Below are 18,633 nucleotides of genomic sequence, written 5' to 3'. Positions count from 1 at the left end.
GAATTGGTGGAGTCAGGGGGTCTCAGGATTGTCAGTAGGGGCCCTGATTTTCCTCTAATCTCTCCCTGTTTCCTCCAGCTTTCTTGTTATTTTCTGAGACAGGGTCTTGCTCTGTGGACCAGGCTGGAGTGCAATTAGAGCTCACTGCAGTCTCGACCTCCCTGGCTTAAGCCATCCTTCCGCCTCGGCCTCCCAAGTAGCTGGGACTCTGGGCGCCTGCCACCATGCCCAGCAAATTTTTTTTTTGAGATCGAATCTTGCTCTATTGCCCAGGCTGGAGTGCAGTGACGAGATCTGGGCTCACTGCAACCTCCACCTCCTGAGTTCAAGTGATTCTCCTGCCTCAGCCTCCTGAGTAGCTGGATTACAGGCACCCACCACCACCACACCCAGCTAATTTTTGTATTTTTAGTAGAGATGGGGTTTCACCATGTTGGCCAGGATGGTCTTGAATTCCTGACTTCATGATCCGCCTGCCTCGGCCTCTGAAAGTGCTGGGATTACAGGCGTGAGCCACCACACCTGGCATAAATTTTTTATTTTTTGTAGAGGTGAGATCTCACCATGTTGCCCAGGCTGCTTTTGAACTCCTACCCTAGAGCAATCCTCCCACCTTGGCCTCCCAGAGTGCTGAATTACAGGCATGAGCCACCCTGCCTGGCCTCCTCCATCTTTATGTATCTCTGTATCTCTGTCCCTCTCTCTGTCTCTGCCCCTCCCCCAGGCCTCACACATCCATCTCCCAGCTGACCCTGGCCTGGGCCCTGGGGCCAGAGAAGGCTGTTCTGTATGGGGTCACAGGGTCCCCGTCCCCACTGTGCCAGGCCCAGGACACTGAGTCTTTGTCCCCAACTCACTGACCTCATAGCCTGCCGGGCGCCTGACCCTGCCCAGCCCAGCTGCCCCTTGGGGCCAGGCTTCTTGGAGGAGGGGCCTCTTCCCAGGAGGTTGAAATGCATGGCATGGCCCTGCCCACTTGGGCCTCAGTTTCCCCAGATGCTCACCCCCAGGAGAGACCCTCCCCCTCTCCCTCCTCAGTGCCCAGGACTCTGAGAATATTCCTTTTTTCTGTAGTTGATGCACCTCACATAACCAAAAATTCTCCCTCTCTTGCCCAGGCTGGAGTGCAGTGGAGCGATCTCAGCTCATTGCAACCTCTGCCCCCCGGGTTCAAGCGATTCTCCTGCCTCACCCTCCTGAGTAGCTGGAATTACAGGCACCTGCCACCATGCCTGGCTAATTTTTGTATTTTTAGTAGAGACAGGGTTTCTCCATGTTGGCCAGGCTGGTCTCGAACTCCTGACCTCAGATGATCCGCCCGGCTCGGCCTCCCAAAGTGCTGGGATTACAGGAGTGAGCCATCGCGCCCGGCCGGAAATTCATCATTTTAAAGCAGAGGATTCAGTGACATTTAGCACATTCACAGTGTTGTGCAACCAGCGCCTCTCCTGGTTCCAGAACACTTGCATCACCCCAAAAGGAAACCCCGCATACATCAGCAGTCACTTCTCACTCCCGCCTCCCCCAGCCCCTGACAACCACTCATCTGCTGTCTGCCTCTGTACATTTTCCTATTCTGGGTATTTTATATAAGTGGAGTCATACAATATGTGCCTTTCCTGTCCATCTTCGTCCACCCAGCATGATGGGGTTTTTTTGTTTTTTGTCTTTTTGAGATGGAGTCTCACTCGGTCACCTGGGCTGGAGTGCAATGGCAAGATCTCTGCTCACTGCAACCTCTGCCTCCCGGGTTCAGGTAATTTTCCCTGCCTCAGCCTCCTGGGTGGCTGGGATTATAGGCACATGTCACCACACCTGGCTAATTTTTGTATTTTTAGTAGAGATGGGGCTTCACCATGTTGGCCAGGCTGGTCTCAAACTCCTGACCTCAGGTGATCTGCACACCTCGGCTTCCCAAAGTGCTGGGATTACAGGCGTGAGCATGATGTTTATTAGGGTTCATCCACGCAGTAGCTTGCGTTAGATCTTCTCCACTGACATTTAGAGGCTTTGCTGACAGTGGGGAGGGAAGGGCAGAAAACCAAATACTCAGAGGCTAAGAAATGAAACGGGGAAAAACGAAGTTGCATGTCTTAATTTTTTTTTTTTTTTAAGAGACAGACTCTTGCTCTGTCATCCAGGCTGGAGTCAGTGACACGATCACAATTCACTGCAGCCTCAGACCCCCTGGGATCAAGCTATTCTCCATCCTCAGCCTCCTGAGTAGCTGAGACTATGGCTGCACGCCACCATGCCCAGATATTTATTTATTTACTTGCTTATTTAGAGATGGAGTTTCGCTCTGTCGCCCACTCTCGGCTCACTGCAACCTCCGCCTCCCAGATTCAGGCGATTCTCCTGCTTCAGCCCCTTGAGTAGCTGGGATTACAGGCGTGTGTCACCACACCCACCTAGTTTTTGTACTTTTAGTAGAAACAAGGTTTCACCATGTTGGCCAGGCTGGTCTTGAACTCCTGACCTCAGGTTATCTACCTGCCTTGGCCTCCCAAAGTGCTGGGATGACAGGCATGACCACTTCGCCCGGCCTAACTTTTTATTTTTTCTAGAGATGGGGTCTTACCATGTTGCTCAGGCTAGCGTCAACTCCTGGGCTCAAGTGATCCTCCCACCGTGACTTCTCAAAGTGCTGGGATTAGAGGTGTGAGCCACTGAGCCCAGCCCTAAAGTTGCATCTTTTTTTTTTTTTTCTTTTGAGACGGAGTTTTGCTGTTGTTGCCCAGGCTGGAGTGTAATGGCGTGATCTTGGCTCACCGCAACCTCCGCCTCCCAGGTTTAAGCAATTCTCCTTCCTCAGTCTCTCAAGTGGCTGGGATTACAGGCATACACCACCACGCCCTACTAATTTTTGTATTTTTAGTAGAGACAGGGTTTCCCCATGTTGGTGAGACTAGTCTCGAACTCCTGACCTCAGGTTATCCGCCCGCCTGAGCCTCCCAAAGTGCTGGCATTAGAGGTGTGAGCCGGCACGCCCGGCCTAAAGTTGCATCTGAAGGAAAAAAGACATGAGGATCCAGGTGCGCAAGGCTGGAGCTTGAGATATGGGGAGGTGGGCATTTTGGGGGGCCAGCACGCTGCAGGCTCTTTGTAGAATTTGTTGGAAGGATGAATTCAAGCCATCCAAGAACACTGCTGTCCTTCAGCTCTTGAGCCTCAGTCTCAGAAGCTGGCTAGATGGCCAGGTGAGGTGGCTCCTGCCTGTGATCCCAAGGTGGACAGATCATATGAAGCCAGGTGTTCGAGACCAGCCTGGGCAACATGGCAAAACCCTGTCTCCAGAAAAATTGCAAAAATGAGCTGGGCATGGTGGTGCATGCCTGTGGTCCTGGTTCCTGGGGAGGCTGAGGTAGGAGAATGGCCTGAACCAAGGGAGGCTGATGTTGCAGTGAGCCGTGATCGCACCACTGCACTCCAGCCTGAGCCACAGATCAAGACCGTGTCTCAAAAGAAGAAAAAAAAGGATTTGGTAGCTGTGCATGGTAGCTCACACCTGTAACCCCAGCGCTTTGGGAGGCTGAGGTGAGAGGATGTCTTGAGGTCAGGAGTTCGAGACCAGACTGGCCAACATGGTGAAACCCTTTCTCTACTAAAAATACAGAAATAACCGGGTGTTGTGGCAGGTGCCTGTAATTCCAGCTACTCAGGAGGCTGGGGCAGGAGAATTGCTTGAACCCGGGAAACGGAGGTTGCAGTGAGCAGAGATCGCACCACCCCATTCCAGTCTGCGGGGGGGTTCCATCTCAAAAAAAAAAAGAATTTGGCTAGAGAGGACCAGGGACCTGGCCAAGTGCATGGAACCACAGGTAGCCCATGAGGCTGGCTCCTGGGAATTCTGGTCAGATCTGGGGTCAGCAGGACAGAACCCCTAGAACCCTGACTTGCCCCAAAGGAGTCTGTGGCCACTACCATCACCAGCTCTGCAGAGCTGACTTCCTGGGTTTCTCTTTCACTTTGACTTGCCCTAGGGATGGGCTGTGACACTTTTATTCTTTTTTCTTTCTTTCTTTTAATCTTTTTCCCTTGCTCAGCTTCAAATGTGTTCCGGAGTGGGGACCGGGCGGCTGAACCTCGCTGGTGGCAGAGAGGCTCCCCTGCAGCTTCAGGGCTCCACGTGGATCCAATGCGGCTGCTGGTGACCTGGGTGGTCCCCCTCCTCCCCCTCCTCCTCCTGCTGTCCAGGCAGGGCGGTGAGTCCCCCTACCCAGGCATGGCGGCCCCTCTTGCTGGGGGGAGGCGCATGTGTGTGTGGACAGCCGTGGGCCTGCTCTGCGGGTTGGTTTCATCTCTCTGCCTCAGTCTTTCCTGCTGTCACATGGGAGATGGGCAGCCATGGCTTCTGGGATCAAACTTAGATATCTTTCCTCTGGTCTTGCCTTTTCTTCTGTGAACTTCACTAGGTCTTGATTTTCTCTTCTGTGAAATTCATGGGTCTTGATTTTCTCTTCTGTGAAATTCACTAAATCTTTTCCACCTCTTGGCTTTAAATGAGAAAAGAAACCAAGGAAGGGATGAAAAGCAAGTATGTATCTAATAGGTATACATAGGCTAGTATCTTCTATGTGTCATTTAGAAGAGATAGACATACATAATATAGTGTATACAGTCAGCTCTCTCAGTATCTATGGGGCAATGGTTTAGGACCCTCTGCAGATACGAAAATCTAAGGATGTTCAAGTTCCTGATAGAAATGGTCAAGTATTTGCATATAACCTACACACATCCTTCTGTATACTTTATTTATTGGTTGAGACAGGGTCTCACTCTTTCACCAGGCTGGAGTGGTGGTCTGATCGTAGCTCACTATAGCCTTGACCACGAGGGCTCGAGCGATCCTCCTGCCTTAGCCCTTGAGTAGCCGGGGCTGCAGGTGCACACCTCCATGCCTGTTTAATTCTTTTTGCAGAGACAGGGTCTCACTGTGTTGCCCAGGCTGGTCTCGAACTCCTGCGGCCAAATGATCCACCCATCTCAGCCTCGCAAAGTGCTGAGATTACAGGCGTGAGCCACCGCGCCTGGCCTTGCCAAATACTTTAAATCATCTCAGGCCCAGTGCAGTGGCTCACTCCTGTAAATCCAGCACTATGGGAGGCCAGGACAGGTGGATCACTTGAGGTCAGGAGTTCAAGACCAGCCTGGCCAACATGGTGAAACCCTATGTCTATTAAAAATGCAAAAATTAGCTGGGCATGATGATACATGCCTGTAATCCCAGCTATTCAGGAAGCACACTTGTCCATTCACCCAGAATGTCTTGACAGCCACCCTGTGCCAGGGCCTGGGCATACCACTGAAGATGCCCTCCAGAGTGCATGGCCCATCCCCAAAGACTCACTCCCTTTTCCTTGACCAACAGGAGAGACTTCCACAGCCAGGATCTGTCCCCAGGAGCCTCTCAGGGGTGAGTACTTGGGGCAAGGGGAATAAGAAGCTGGGACCAGACCTTTGGGCCTGGCGGGTGGAGGATTCAGCTCCGGACTAATGAGATCTACACTGGGGATCAGTGGGTGTCCCACAGAGAGGCTGTCATGCTAGGTTGGGGCACTGGCTGGCTGGGCCTCAGTCCATGCTAGGATAAGATAGGGACAAATCCTCTGGCCCCAGCCTAATTCCTGGACATTGGTTGAGAAGCACAGGTGACAGCTAACAGAGGGATCTTTGGTGTTCTCCTCGGGCAGCCCAGGGACCTCGGCATCAGAGTCCGTGTAAATGGGAGGCTGCCTGGGGTGATGGAAAGAGCACTGGACGGACAGTCATGAAGTTGGGCTGTAGTCCAACTCTGCTTCCTGACCAAATAGAGAATTTTTGAGGCTGGACGTTGTGGCTCACGCCTGTAATCCCAGCACCCAAGGCAGGCAGATCATAAGGTCAAGAGATCAAGACCAGCTGGGCCAACGTGGTGAAATCCCATCTGTACTAAAAATACAAAAATTAGTCAGGTGTGGTGGCACACGCCTGTAGTCCCAGCTACTCAGGAGGCTGAGGCAGGAGAATCACTTGAACCTGAGAGGCGGAGGTTGCAGTGAGCTGAGATCATGGCACTGCACTCCAGCCTGGGTGACAGAGCGAGACTCCATCTCAAAAAAAAAAAAAAAAAAAAAAAAGAAAGAAAGAAAGAATTTGAGCCAGTTACTCTCTGCTAGTTATTATGCTAGTTATTCCCTGAGGTGGGAGAATAGCTTGAACCCAGGAGGCAGAGGTTGCATTGAGCTGAGATCACGCCACTGCACTCCAGCCTGTATGGCAGAGCAAGACTCCATCTCAACAACGACAACAATAATAATATTATATAAACTTTCCTTCCTGTACACTGGGGATTAGTGGGGTGCTGACTGTTTCACTGGCTCTGGTGATGCACTGAGAGCCTGTAGTGTGCCCACAGCAGTGCTGGCCACACCTCAAGGGCCAGGCATGGCTGGAGACCAGCAGCAGGGAGTGGGCCAGGGGCAGCCCATGAGGTGGCTTGGAGATAGTGGCAGTGAGTGGTCAGTCCAGATGGAGGGAAGGAGGATGGGCTTTAGGCTGTCAGGGGTTGCGGGGAGGGGTGTTCTGTTTCATCACAGAGAGCGATGGAAGGATAGAGAGCCCTGTGTGTTAAGCGCCCTTCCTCCCCCAAGGTTGGACCCCTGGAGCTGTTCCCTGGGGTGCTGCCTTCTCCCTCAAGGCTTCTGATCTGCCTGCAGGGCTCAGGGCAGGTCCTTCTTTTGGGATGAGGATGTCATGCTCTTCCTGAACCCATCCATAGTGGCATCCCCCTCCCTCTCTCACCCAGTTCCACACCTGGCACACAGTGGCACTCCCAAACAGCACACGGGTCTCAGTGGCTGAGGGAGGTCTCTGCCTCCTGGGGAAAGGTTACTGATCATTGCTGCAACTGCTGGTGGGCCCGTGCGCTTGCCTGGGCCAGCCTTGGCAGGCCTCTCCCTGCCATGCAGCCTCTACTGTCCCCATGCTGGCTTCAGACACTGGCGCCAATCTAGGCACACCTTACTTCTCTCTGCCCTCCAGACTGTGGATCCACTGTTTTTTCCTGCTGGGGGGGACCTCCTGACAGTGTCTCCCAAATACACATCTCAACCTCTGAGAACTAATGGGTGGTGGATGAACGGATAGACAGGTGGATGGGTGGATAAATGGGTGAATAAATAAATGAATAAATGGGTGAATAAATGAATGGGTGGACGAACGCATGGATGGATAGATGAATGTGTGGATAAATGGATGGGTGGGGGGTGTATGAATGAATGGATGAATGAATACATGGATGTGTGGATGGATACACTGGTGAGTAGAGGAGTGGGTGAATGGATGATAGCTGAATGAATGCATGGATGGATGGATGAATTCATGGATGAAGACATGGATGGATCGATGAATACATGGATGAATGGATGAATGAATACATGGATGGATGGATGAATGGGTGAATGGTGGGATGGATGGATGGATGAATGGGTGAATGGTAGGATGGATGGATGGATGAATGGGTGAATGGTGGGATGGATGGATGGATGAATGGGTGAATGGTAGGATGGATGGATGGATGAATGGGTGAATGGTGGGATGGATGGATGGACGGATAGATGGGTGGATGGAAGAATGGATAAATGGATGGTTGGATAGATGGATGGGTAGATGGGTGGATGGATGGATGAATTCATGGATGGATGAATACATGGATGGATGGAGGAATACATGGGATGACGAACGGATGGATGGATTAATGAATACATAGATGGATGGGTAGATGGGTGGATGGCTGGATGGTGGGGTGGGTGAATACATGGATGGAAGGATGGATGGATGGCTGGATGGTGGGGTGGGTGAATACATGGATGGAAGGATGGATGGATGGATGGATGGTGGGGTGGGTGAATACATGGATGGAAGGATGGATGGATGGATGGATGGTGGGGTGGGTGAATACATGGATGGATGGATGGATGGATGGATGGATGGATGGATGGGTAGATGGTGGATGGATGAATAAATACATGGATGGATGGGTAGATGGGCAGATGGATGGATGGGTGGCAGTGGTGGATGCATAGGTGAGAAGGTGGGTGGGTGGGAGGGCTGATGATCACTTGGGTGTAGACCCCCAGGTTGAGCCTCCCCCCTACACAGTGCAAGACCAGGGGTGTCCTTATGTCTTCACTGCCTTTGCAGCTGCCTGCAGAACCAGCGAGTGCTGTTTTCAGGACCCGCCGTATCCGGATGCAGACTCAGGTTCGGGGCAGCTCCTCATGGTTGACTGAGGTTATGCAGGGCTCGGCCTGACCCATTCACAGCAGCCCCTCCGTCGGCCTTCTCCACCCAGCCAAAGACCTGGCCCCACCACGGTGTTGGGAGCCCCCACCCCAGCCCCTGCTGGCCCGTTCTCACCAGGTTCAGGGTGTCCTGGGGCAGCCAGCAGCCTCGCTGAACCTCATCCCTTCCCTAGCATGGTCTCAGGGCTGGTGTCTGTGTCTGTTCAGACTGCTCAGTACATTGGGAAAAGTACCCGTTATAAGCATAACCCGATAAATTATTGGAATATTTATTTCATTTATTTATTTTTGAGACAGAGTCTTGCTCTGCTGTCCAGGCTGGAGTGCAGTGGTGTGATCTCAGCTCATGGCAACCTCCGCCTCCTGGGTTCAAGCCATTCTCCGGCCTCAGCCTCCCGAGTAGCTGGGATTACAGGCACCCGCCACCATGTCCAGCTAATGTTTGTATTTTTAGTAGAGACGGGGTTTCACCATGTTGGTCAGGCTGATCTCGAACTCCTGACCTCAAGTGATCCACCCACCTCAGCCTCCCAAAGTGCTGGTTTCCAGGCGTGAGCCGCCGTGCCCGGCCTTACTGTTGGAACTTTATGCTCATAATGCACCCTGCAAGGGGTCTGACACTGACCAGACGCACTGTTCGTTATTTTGTTTGATAATGATTCACTGAGCACCTACCTGCAGACACAGTTCTAGACACAGGGACCGAGCCCTGCGCTCAGCTGACCTCCCAAGGTCACAGCCTAGTGGAAGAGACAGACAACAGGCAAACAAATGTTTATACTGCACGCGATGATGCGTTAGGATTCGGAATAGGTGGAGGGAAGAGATGGCGGGAGACAAGGTGGGAAGGACGCAGGGAGGGTTTAGGCTGAGGTGACTCCGAAAGATGTAGGCATCACCAAGATTTGTCCCAGCAACGAAGAGCCCTCCAGACTCTGGTCTGTTCCCAAGCCCACAGGATCTCTTCCAGGCTCAGCCTCCGGCCCCAGAAACCTGAGCTGCTATCGGATACCCAGTGCTGGATACGAGTGCTCCTGGCAGTATGAGGGTCCCACGGCTGGGGTCAGCCACTTCTTGAGGTGCTGGTGAGGACCCCTCTTCCATTCCCAAACCCTCACCCACCACCCGACTCTTGCTCCAGCCACTCTGGTGCCCCTGCTTTCAGATTCGCGATCTCAGCTGGCTCGTCACTCTTTCCCTGGCTTCCGCCTCTCAACTAAGAAGAGAGGGTTCGAGATTGTTGGGGGGGTGCTCAGTGAGGGTAGGCATCCCAGGTGGGTGTCCATGAGGGCCTTTCGAGTTCTTCTTTCTGCTTCACCCTTTCACTTCTCCATTCATTCATCCACCCATGCATCCATCCATCCATCCACCCATCACCCATCCACCCACCCACCCATCCATCCATCCATCCATTATCCATCCATCCGTCCATCCACCCATCTATCCATATATGCATCCATCCATCCATCCATTATCTATCATCCATCCATCCACCCACCCATCATCCATCCATCCATCCATCCATCCATTCATTTTTTTCTTTTTTTGAGACGGAGTCTTGTGCTGTTGTCCAGTCTGGAGTGCAGTGGTGCAATCTTAGCTCACTGTAACCTGTGCCTCCTGGGTTCAAGTGATTCTCCTGCCTCAGCCTCCTGAGTAGCTGGATATACAGGCTCACGCCACTGCACTGGCTAATTTTTGTATTTTTAGTAGAGACAGGGTCTCACCATGTTGGCCAGGTTGGTCTCTAACTCCTGGCCTCAAGTGATCCGCCCGCCTCAGCCTCCCAAAGTGCTGGGATTCCAGGCATGAGCCACCGTGCCCAGCCCTTTCATTTGTTTCTTCTCTCGTGGCACAGTCCATGCTGGGAGATACTAGGGTCCCTCAAACCCCTCCAGTCCCAGACTGATCTCCAAGGAACCGCAGGCTGGGGGAGGAGGTGTACAAGAGGCAGAAAAGGATGCCGGGTGTGGTGGCTCATGCCTGGAATCCCAGCACTTTGGGAGGCTGAGGCGGGCGGATCACTTGAGGCCAGGAGTTAGAGACCAGCCTGGCCAACATAGTGAGACCCTGTCTCTACTAAAATGCAAAACTTAGCCAGATGTGGTGGCGTGTGCCTGTAATCCCAGCTACTAGGGAGGCTGAGATGGGAGAATTGCTTGAACCCAGGAGGTGGAGGTTGTAGTGAGCCGAGATTGCACCACTGCACTCCGGCCTGAGTGGCAGAAAGAAACTCCATCTCAAAAAAAAAAAAATAAATAAAATAAAAAAAAAGATGCTGGGATGTGATACACAAAGCTGGCTATGGGGTCCACTAGGACCCCAGACTCGATACTGACACCCTCCTTACTGCTGCAGCCTTAGCTCCGGGCGCTGTTGCTACTTCGCCGCAGGCTCAGCCACGCGGCTGCGGTTCTCCGACCAGGCCAGGGTGCCTGTGCTGTGCACTGTTACACTCTGGGTGGAATCCCGGGCCAGGAACCAGACAGAGAAGTCTGCTAATGTGACCCTGCAGCTCTACGACTCAGGTTAGCACCGCGTTCTCCTCCCCTCCTTTTTTTACCCAGAGAGGCCATCAGGCTGCAAAGCTGGAGCTGGAGGGGATTCCGGGCCCTTGGCCAGGGGCTTGATACTATCATGCTCCTAGCCATTCTCACTTCCTTGTGTCACGTAGTGTCACACAAACACTATTGTGGCAAAGCAGTCTTTTAATGTCCCCTTACCAATCCCCTGTTACTGGGCACTTGGGTGGCTTCCGGTTTCTGCTCCCCATAATGCCGCCGGGACCTGACTGGGTTCTTAACATCTGTTCTCATGACTCAACGTCATGTATTTGGCCGGGCGCGGTGGCTCACACCTGTAATCCCAGCACTTTGGGAGGCCAAGGTGGGCGGATCACGAGGTCAGGAGATCGAAACCATCCTGGTTAACAGGGTGAAACCCCGTCTCTACTAAAAATACCAAAAATTAGCTGGTTGGGGTGGTGCATGCCTGTAGTCCCAGCTACTCAGGAGGCTGAGGCAGGAGAATCGCTTGAACCCAGGAGGCGGAGGTTGCAGTGAGCCGAGATCGAGCCACTACACTTGAGCCTGGGCGACAGAGTGAGACTCTGCCTCAAAAAAAAAAAAAAAAAAAATTGCATTGTATATTGAAAATTTGCTAAAAGAATAGATTTTAGGGCTGGGTGTGGTGGCTCACACCTGTAATCCCAGCACTTCTGGAGGCCAAGGCAGGTGGATCACTTGAGGTCAGGAGTTCGAGACCAGTCTGGCCAACATGGCAAAACCCCATCTATTAAAAATACAAAAATTAGCTGGGCGTGGGGGCGGGTGTCTGTAATCCCAGCTATTCAGGAGGCTGAGGCAGGAGATTTGCTTGAACCTGGTGGGGTGGAGGTTGCAGTGAGCTAAGATCACGCCACTGCACTCCAGCCTGGACTACAGAGCAAGGCTCCATCTCAAAAAAAAAAGAATAGATTTTAGGTGTTCTTACCACATACCAATAAAGTAACTATGGAAGGTGATGAATATATATATATATTATGTGTGTGTGTATATATATATATATATATATATATATATATATTTTTTTTTTTTTTTAAGAAATGAGGTCTTGCCATGTTGGCCAGGCTGGTCTCGAACTCCTGGGCTCAAAAGATCCTCCTGCCTTGGCCTCTCAAAGTGCTGGGAGTACAGGCATGGGTCACCGTGCCTGGCCATGGATATGTTAAATTGCTCACGATAGTAATCATTTAACTATGGATGTGTATATCAAACCATCTTACCTCTTAAATGTATACAATGATATAGCTGGGTGCGGTGGCACATGCCTGTGGTCCCAGCTACTCAGGAGGCTGAGGCTGGGGGATCGCTTGAGCCCAGGAGTTCTGGGCTGTAGTGTGCTATGCTGATTGGGTGTCCGCACTAAGTTCGGCATCAATATGGTGACCTCCTGGGAGCGGGGGACCACCAGGTTGCCTAAGGAGGGGTGAACCAGCCCAGGTTGGAAACGGAGCAGGTCAAAACTCCCGAGCTGATCAGTAGTGGGATCGCACCTGTGAATATCCACTGCACTCCAGCCTGGGCAACATAGCGAGACCCTGTCTCTATAAAAAAAAATACGATGATATAAAAAAGAATCAGGCAGGGTATGACCACGGTGCAGCAAGACTAATTGATGTCTCTCCTTAGGTCAGTTTCCTTGAAATTGATCTAAAAACTAAGATTTCCCTAATAGTTCTTAAAAAAAAAATCAATTATTCTCTGGCAAGCAATTTACAAAAGTGCCTGTCTCATCAGAGCCTTGCCAGTGATGGGTGTTAACATTTTAAAGATATCTTCACTAGTAGGATCCTGTGTATAAATCTTTATTAAAAAATTATTTGTTGGCCGGGCACGGTGGCTCACGCCTGTAATCCCAGCACTTTGGGAGGCTGAGGCAGGTGGATCACCTGAGCTGGGGAATTCGAGACCAGACTGACCAACATGGAGAAACCCTGTCTCTACTAAAAATATAGAATTAGCCAGGCATAGGGGTGCACACCTGTAATCCCAGCTACCTGGGATGCTGAGACAGCAGAATGGCTTGAACCTGGGGGGCAGAGGTTGCAGTTAGCTGAGATCACGCCATTGCACAGCCGCGGAGTCTCGCTCTGTCGCCCAGGCTGGAGTGCAGTGGCATGACCTCGGCTTGCTGCAACCTCTGCCTCCCAGGTACAACCCATTCTCCTGCCTCGGCCTTCCAAGTAGCTGGGATTACAGGCATCCACCACCATGCCTGGCTAATTTTTGTATTTTTACTAGAGACAAGATTTCACCATGTTGACCAGGCTGGTCTCAAACTCCCAACCTCAGGTGATCCGCCTACCTTGGCCTCCCAAAGTGCTGGGATTACGGGCGTGAGCCACTGTGCTTGGCCTTATTTTTGCTTTTAGAGACAAGTTCTCCCTCTGTCTCCTAGACTGGAGTGCATGGTGGGATTAGGGCTCACTTCAGCCTTGACCTCCTAGGCTCAGGTGATCCTCCCACCTCAGTCTCCCAAGTAGCTGGAACCACAGTCATCAACTACTGGGCCAAGCTAATTTCTATGTAGAGATGGGGGGGTTGTCTTGCTATGTTGCCCAGGCTGGCCTCGAATTCCTGGGCTCAAGTAATCTTCCTGCCTTGGCCTCCCAAAATACTGGAATTACAGGGTAAGCCACCATGTGTGACTTGTGTCTAAATCCTGACTTTTTGAATCACAGAATTCCAGGCTTAGCTGGGACCTGCAAGGTGTCCCCCAGTTCTTAGTTAGGCACTCAGTCGCTTACCCTGGGCTGGGTGGATTTTCAGGGCCATTAACTCACATACATGTGGTCCGCCGCCCAACGCCAATCCCCACCTCCGCTTCCAGTTAGATACGAGCCACCTCTGGGAGACATCAAGGTGTCCAAGTCGGCCGGGCAGCTGCGTCTGGAGTGGGAGACCCCAGACAAACAGCTTCGTGCTGAGGTGCACTTCCGGCGCCGGACACACGGCAGCCCGTGGAAGCTGGTGAGTTTGTTTCCCGAGTCCGTGGTGGGCACGGGCGTCTCCAGGGCATCTGCACCCCCGAATCAGTCTCACCATCTCTGCGTCTGTCGCTCCTCCCAACCAGCCCCCACTCTAGCCCCTGAGGTTTTTTTTCCTAGATGGAGTCCTACTCTGTTGCCCAGGCTGGAGAACAGTGGCTCGATCTCGGCTCACTGCAACCTCTGCCTCCCAGGTTCAAGCGATTCTCCTGCCTCAGCCTCCCGAGTAGCTGGGACTGCAGGTGCCCGCCACCACGCCCAGACACTTTTTGTATTTTTAGTAGAGATGGGGTTTCACCGTGTTAGCCAAGATGGTCTAGATCTCCTGACCTCATGATCTGCCCACTTCGGCCTCCCAAAGTGCTGGGATTACAGGTGTGAGCCACTACGCCCGGCCTTATTTTTTTAATTAAAGAAAAAAAATTATTAAAAAAAAAAAAAAGACTGCCGGGCGCGGTGGCGCGTGCCTGTAGTCCCAGCTACTCGGGAGGCTGAGGTGGGAGGATCGCTTGAGCCCAGGAGTTCTGGGCTGTAGTGCCCTATGCCGATCGGATGTCCGCACTAAGTTCGGCATCAATATGGTGACCTTCCGGGAGCAGGGGACCACCAGGTTGCCTAAGGAGGGGTGAACCGGCCCAGGTCGGAAACGGAGCAGGTCAAAACTCCCGTGCTGATCAGTAGTGGGATCGCACCTGTGAATAGCCACTGCACTCCAGCCTGGGCAACATAGCGAGACCCCGTCTCTAAAAAAAAAAGACCATGGCCGGGCATGGTGGCTCACATCTGTAATCCCAGCACTTTGGGAGGCCAAGGTTGAGTGGATCGCTTGAGGCCAGAAGTTCAAAACCAGCCTGAGCAACATGGTGAAACCCCGTCTCTACCAAAAATGCAAAAATTAGCTGAGTGTGATGGTGCACGCCTGTAGTCCCAACTGCCTGGGAGGCTGAGGTGGGAGGTTGAGCTTCAGTGAGCTGTGATTGCGCCACTGCACTCCAGCCTAGATGACAGAGTGAGACCCCGTCCCAGATAAATAAGTAAATAATTTTAAATAAATAATTGTAAAACAGCAAATATTTTTCAGCACCAAAATGCAAAACAATATGTGTATACATTCTTATTCTAGGGTGACTGCGGACCTCAGGATGGTGATACTGGTGAGAATAATAATAGTAATGACAACAGCAGCTGCAGCAAGTTGGCATTAATTGAGTGCCTACTGTATGCCAGGCCCAATGCTGAGTTATTTGTGTGCCTCTTGCCCTGCCCCATAGTTCAGTATTGGATTACTCCGGTTTTGCAGGTGGGGAAACAAATCAACACTTGGGCCGAGTGTGGTGGCTCACACCTGTAATCCCAGCGCTTTGGGAGGCTGAGACAGGCGGATCATCTGAGGTCGTGAGTTCGAGACCAGCCTGACCAACATGGAGAAACCCCGTCTCTACTAAAAATACAAAATTAGCTGGGCATGGTGGTGGGTGCCTGTAATTCCAGCTACTAGGGAGGCTGAGGCAGGAGAATGGCTTGAACCCAGGAGGCGGAGGTTGTGGTGAGCTGAGATCACGCCACTTCACTCCAGCCTGGAGAGCAAGAGCGAAACTCCGTCTAAAAAAAAAAAACGCTTGAAGACGGTGAGAAGCCTTTGGCCAAGGTCATGACCCCAGGGATGGCCATGGCCAGGACTTGAATTCAGGGCAGGGATGGACGTGGGTGATCCTGGAGGCCATAAGAGGACAGGGCCTGTCCTGTCCTTCTGAGCCCCCGGGCCCAGCACATGGCTCTATGCACAGTTGGAGTTCAGTAAGTGCATGATGGCTAAGTGACTGGTGCCAAGTCCTGGACAATTCTTTTTTTTTTCTTTGAGACGGAGTTTCGCTTTTGTTGCCCAGGCTGGAGTGCAATGGCGCGATCTCAGCTCACCGCAACCTCCGCCTCCCGGGTTCAGGCAGTTCTCCTGCCTCAGCCTCCCAAGTGGCTGGGATTATAGGCTGCCACCACGCCCGGCTAATTTTTGTATTTTCACTACATTGACCAGGCTGGTCTCGAACTCCTGAACTCATGATCTACCAGCCTCACCCTCCCAAAGTGCTGGGATTACAGGCCTGAGCCACCGCGCCCGGCCCAGTCCTGGACAAATCTTACAGCCTGATGTTCAACCTGCCTCTCCCCAGAGTCCTGCCTCTGCCCCCTGGAGATGAATGTGGCCCAGGAATTCCAGCTCCGACGACGGTACCGGGAGAACCAGGGAAGTCTCTGGAGCAAGTGGAGCAGCCCTGTGTGCGTTCCCCCCGGTAAGATCAATCTGGGAAGAGGGGCAGGTGTTAGAAATAAGGCCACGGCCGGAGGTGGTGGTGCACCCCTGTAGCTCCAGCTGCTTAGGAGGCTGAGGTGGGAGGATCACTCGAGGCCAGTGATTTGAGACCAGCCTGGGCAACATAGTGAGACCCTGTCTCTAAAAAATAAAATAAAAGGGGGCTGGGCGCGGTGGCTGATGCCTGTAATCCCAGCACTTTGGGAGGCTGAGGTGGGTGGGTCACTTGAGGTCAGGAGTTCGAGACCAGCCTGGCCAATATGGAGAAACCCCATCTCTACTAAAAATACAAAAATTAGCCAGGTGTGGTGGTGCATGCCCGTAATCCCAGCTATGGGAGGCAGAGGCAGGAGAATCACATGAACCCAGGAGGTGGAGGTTGCAGTGAGCTGAGATCACGCCACTGCACTCCAGCCTGGGCAACAGAGTGAGACTCCCTCTCAAAAAAAAAAAAAAAATAATAATAATCAAATAAAATGGAAAAAAGAAATAAGGCAGCAAGAATTAGAAACAAGGCGGCGACTGTTAGAAGTAAGGCAGAGGGAGAAAGGAATGCTCAAATCCAGGCAATGTGGCATCTGGTACTGCTGCACCCACTCTAGGGTGTCTTGTTTTTTGTTTTGTTTTGAGACAGTGTCTCGCTCTGTCCCCCAGGCTGGAGTGCAGGGCCATGATCTCAGCTCACTGCAACCTCCGCCTCCCGGGTTCAAGCGATTCTCCTGCCTCAGCCTCCCTAGTAGCTGGGATTACAGGCGCGCACCACCACGCCCGGCTAATTTTGTATTTTTAGTAGAAACAGGGTTTCGCCATGTTGGCCAGGCTGGTCTTAAACTCCTGCCTCAAGTGATCCTCCTGCCTTGGCCTCCCAAGGTGCTGGGATTCCAGACATGAGCCACTGTGCCCAGCCCACTGTAGGACTTTAATAAGTGAGAATCATCGGGTCGAACCTCACAGTGTCTCAGGGACAATATCACCTGCAGGTGTCTGGGGTACTAAATGAAAAATGAGTGAGAGGGTTTCAAACCATGCAGAGAGGCCTGGTGCGGTGGCTCAAGCCTGTAACCCCAGCACTTCGGGAGGCGGAGGCCAGAGGATTGATCGTTTGAGGCCAGGAGTTTAAAACAAGCCTGGGAATCAATACGAGACCCCGTCTCTATTCTATAAAACAGCAACCACAACAAAACCATGTAGAGAAATACATTTGCATTCAAAGAAAAACTTAAGAGGCCTGTCATGGTGGCTCACGCCTGTAAGCCCGGCACTTTGGGAGGCTGAGGTAGGCGGATCACAGGGTCAGCGGTTCGAGACCAGGCTGGCTAACATGGTGAAACCCCATCTCTACTAAAAATACAAAAATTAGCTGGGCGTGGTGTGTGCCATTAGTCCCAGCTACCTGTGAGGCTGAGGCAGGAGAATCGCTTGAACCTGGGAAGCAGAGGTTGCAGTGAGCCGAGATTGCACCAATGCACTCCAGCCTGGGCGACAGAGAGAAACTCTGCACCACCACCCGCTCCCAAAAAAGCAGGCAACGTGAAATTACAGGTGGCAGTTATTCCTGGGGACACAAATGGTGTTAATTTTTCTTTCTCCAGTTTTCTCTCTTTTCCGCATTCCGGGCAGCGAGGGATTTTCACTTTGTGAATGTGGAGAATCCATTATTTACAAACAAAACATCCGACAGTCTTTCTCTCCTTTCAATTTGTGTGGTTGATTTTGTTCTAATGCAGAAAACCCCCCACCACCTCAGGTGAGGTTCTTGGTGGAGCAGCTGGGCCGGGATGGCAGGAGGCGGCTGACCCTCAAAGAGCCGGTAATGGGGCTGTGACAGGGCTGTGGGGTGGCCTGGGATGGGGAGCAGGAGGCAGAAGGCTGGAGGGGGATGAGCAAGTGGGAGATGGGGGGAGACGAGATGTAGAGACGGCAGGAAGTGGGCAGATTGTGGGTTTAATTCTGAAGGTAATAGGGAGCCATGGAATGTGTGTGAGCAGGGGAGGGACATGACTGGACTCAGACGTTCACAGGTTTTCTCTGGCTCCTGCGTGAGAAACAGACTGTGGGGAAATTGCACAGACGCCAGAAGGAGATCAGGGTGACGCATCTGCCCGGTAGCAGATTATTGCTTTAAGTCCCGAAACAACCCATTAAATGCAGTCTGATTAGCCCCATTTTACAGAGAGGGAAACTGAGTCACGGAGGGACCATCTCTGTTGAGACAAAACTGACAAATATTCCACTCATTGGCTGTACCATAGTCGTCTTAGCCAGGTCTCTAATTGGCTGTTGCTATAAGGCTGTAGCAAAAGTCTTTTCGTTCCTATGTTCCTTTAACTCAAATTCCTTTTCTTTTTTCTTTCTTTTTTGAGATGGAGTTTTGCTCTTGTTACCCAGGCTGGAGTGCAATGGCGCGATCTCGGCTCACCGCAACCTCCGCCTCCTGGGTTCAGGCAATTCTCCTGCCTCAGCCTCCTGAGTAGCTGGGATTACAGGCACGT

The 18,633-nt window shown here is 52.1% G+C and overlaps 1 protein-coding gene across 6 annotated transcripts in view; it reads left to right on the top strand.

Moving 5' to 3' along the window:
* The first annotated feature begins 1,612 nt into the window (after positions 1–1,612).
* IL12RB1 (interleukin 12 receptor subunit beta 1) overlaps positions 1,613–18,633 on the top strand; it is a 32,280-nt gene continuing 15,259 nt past the window's right edge. For 5 of the 6 annotated variants that reach the window (XM_035285165.3, XM_078361789.1, XM_035285161.3 and 2 more), the window contains exons 1-10: positions 1,613–1,756; positions 4,047–4,205; positions 5,372–5,416; positions 8,185–8,244; positions 9,256–9,370; positions 10,644–10,813; positions 13,677–13,816; positions 14,957–14,987; positions 16,002–16,121; positions 17,869–17,951. In XM_035285165.3, coding sequence (XP_035141056.3) covers positions 4,139–4,205; positions 5,372–5,416; positions 8,185–8,244; positions 9,256–9,370; positions 10,644–10,813; positions 13,677–13,816; positions 14,957–14,987; positions 16,002–16,121; positions 17,869–17,951 — 831 coding nt within the window. In that variant the 5' untranslated portion in view covers positions 1,613–1,756; positions 4,047–4,138. The remainder of the gene's footprint in view (positions 1,757–4,046; positions 4,206–5,371; positions 5,417–8,184; positions 8,245–9,255; positions 9,371–10,643; positions 10,814–13,676; positions 13,817–14,956; positions 14,988–16,001; positions 16,122–17,868; positions 17,952–18,633) is intronic. The other variant, XM_035285163.3, reaches the window with a different exon arrangement.

This window comes from Callithrix jacchus, chromosome 22 (assembly GCF_049354715.1).
Source record: "Callithrix jacchus isolate 240 chromosome 22, calJac240_pri, whole genome shotgun sequence".
Taxonomy (NCBI): Eukaryota; Metazoa; Chordata; class Mammalia; order Primates; family Cebidae; genus Callithrix; species Callithrix jacchus.
The sequence above is the reverse complement of the archived record's forward strand: the minus strand, read 5'-3'. Positions and strand labels throughout refer to the sequence as shown.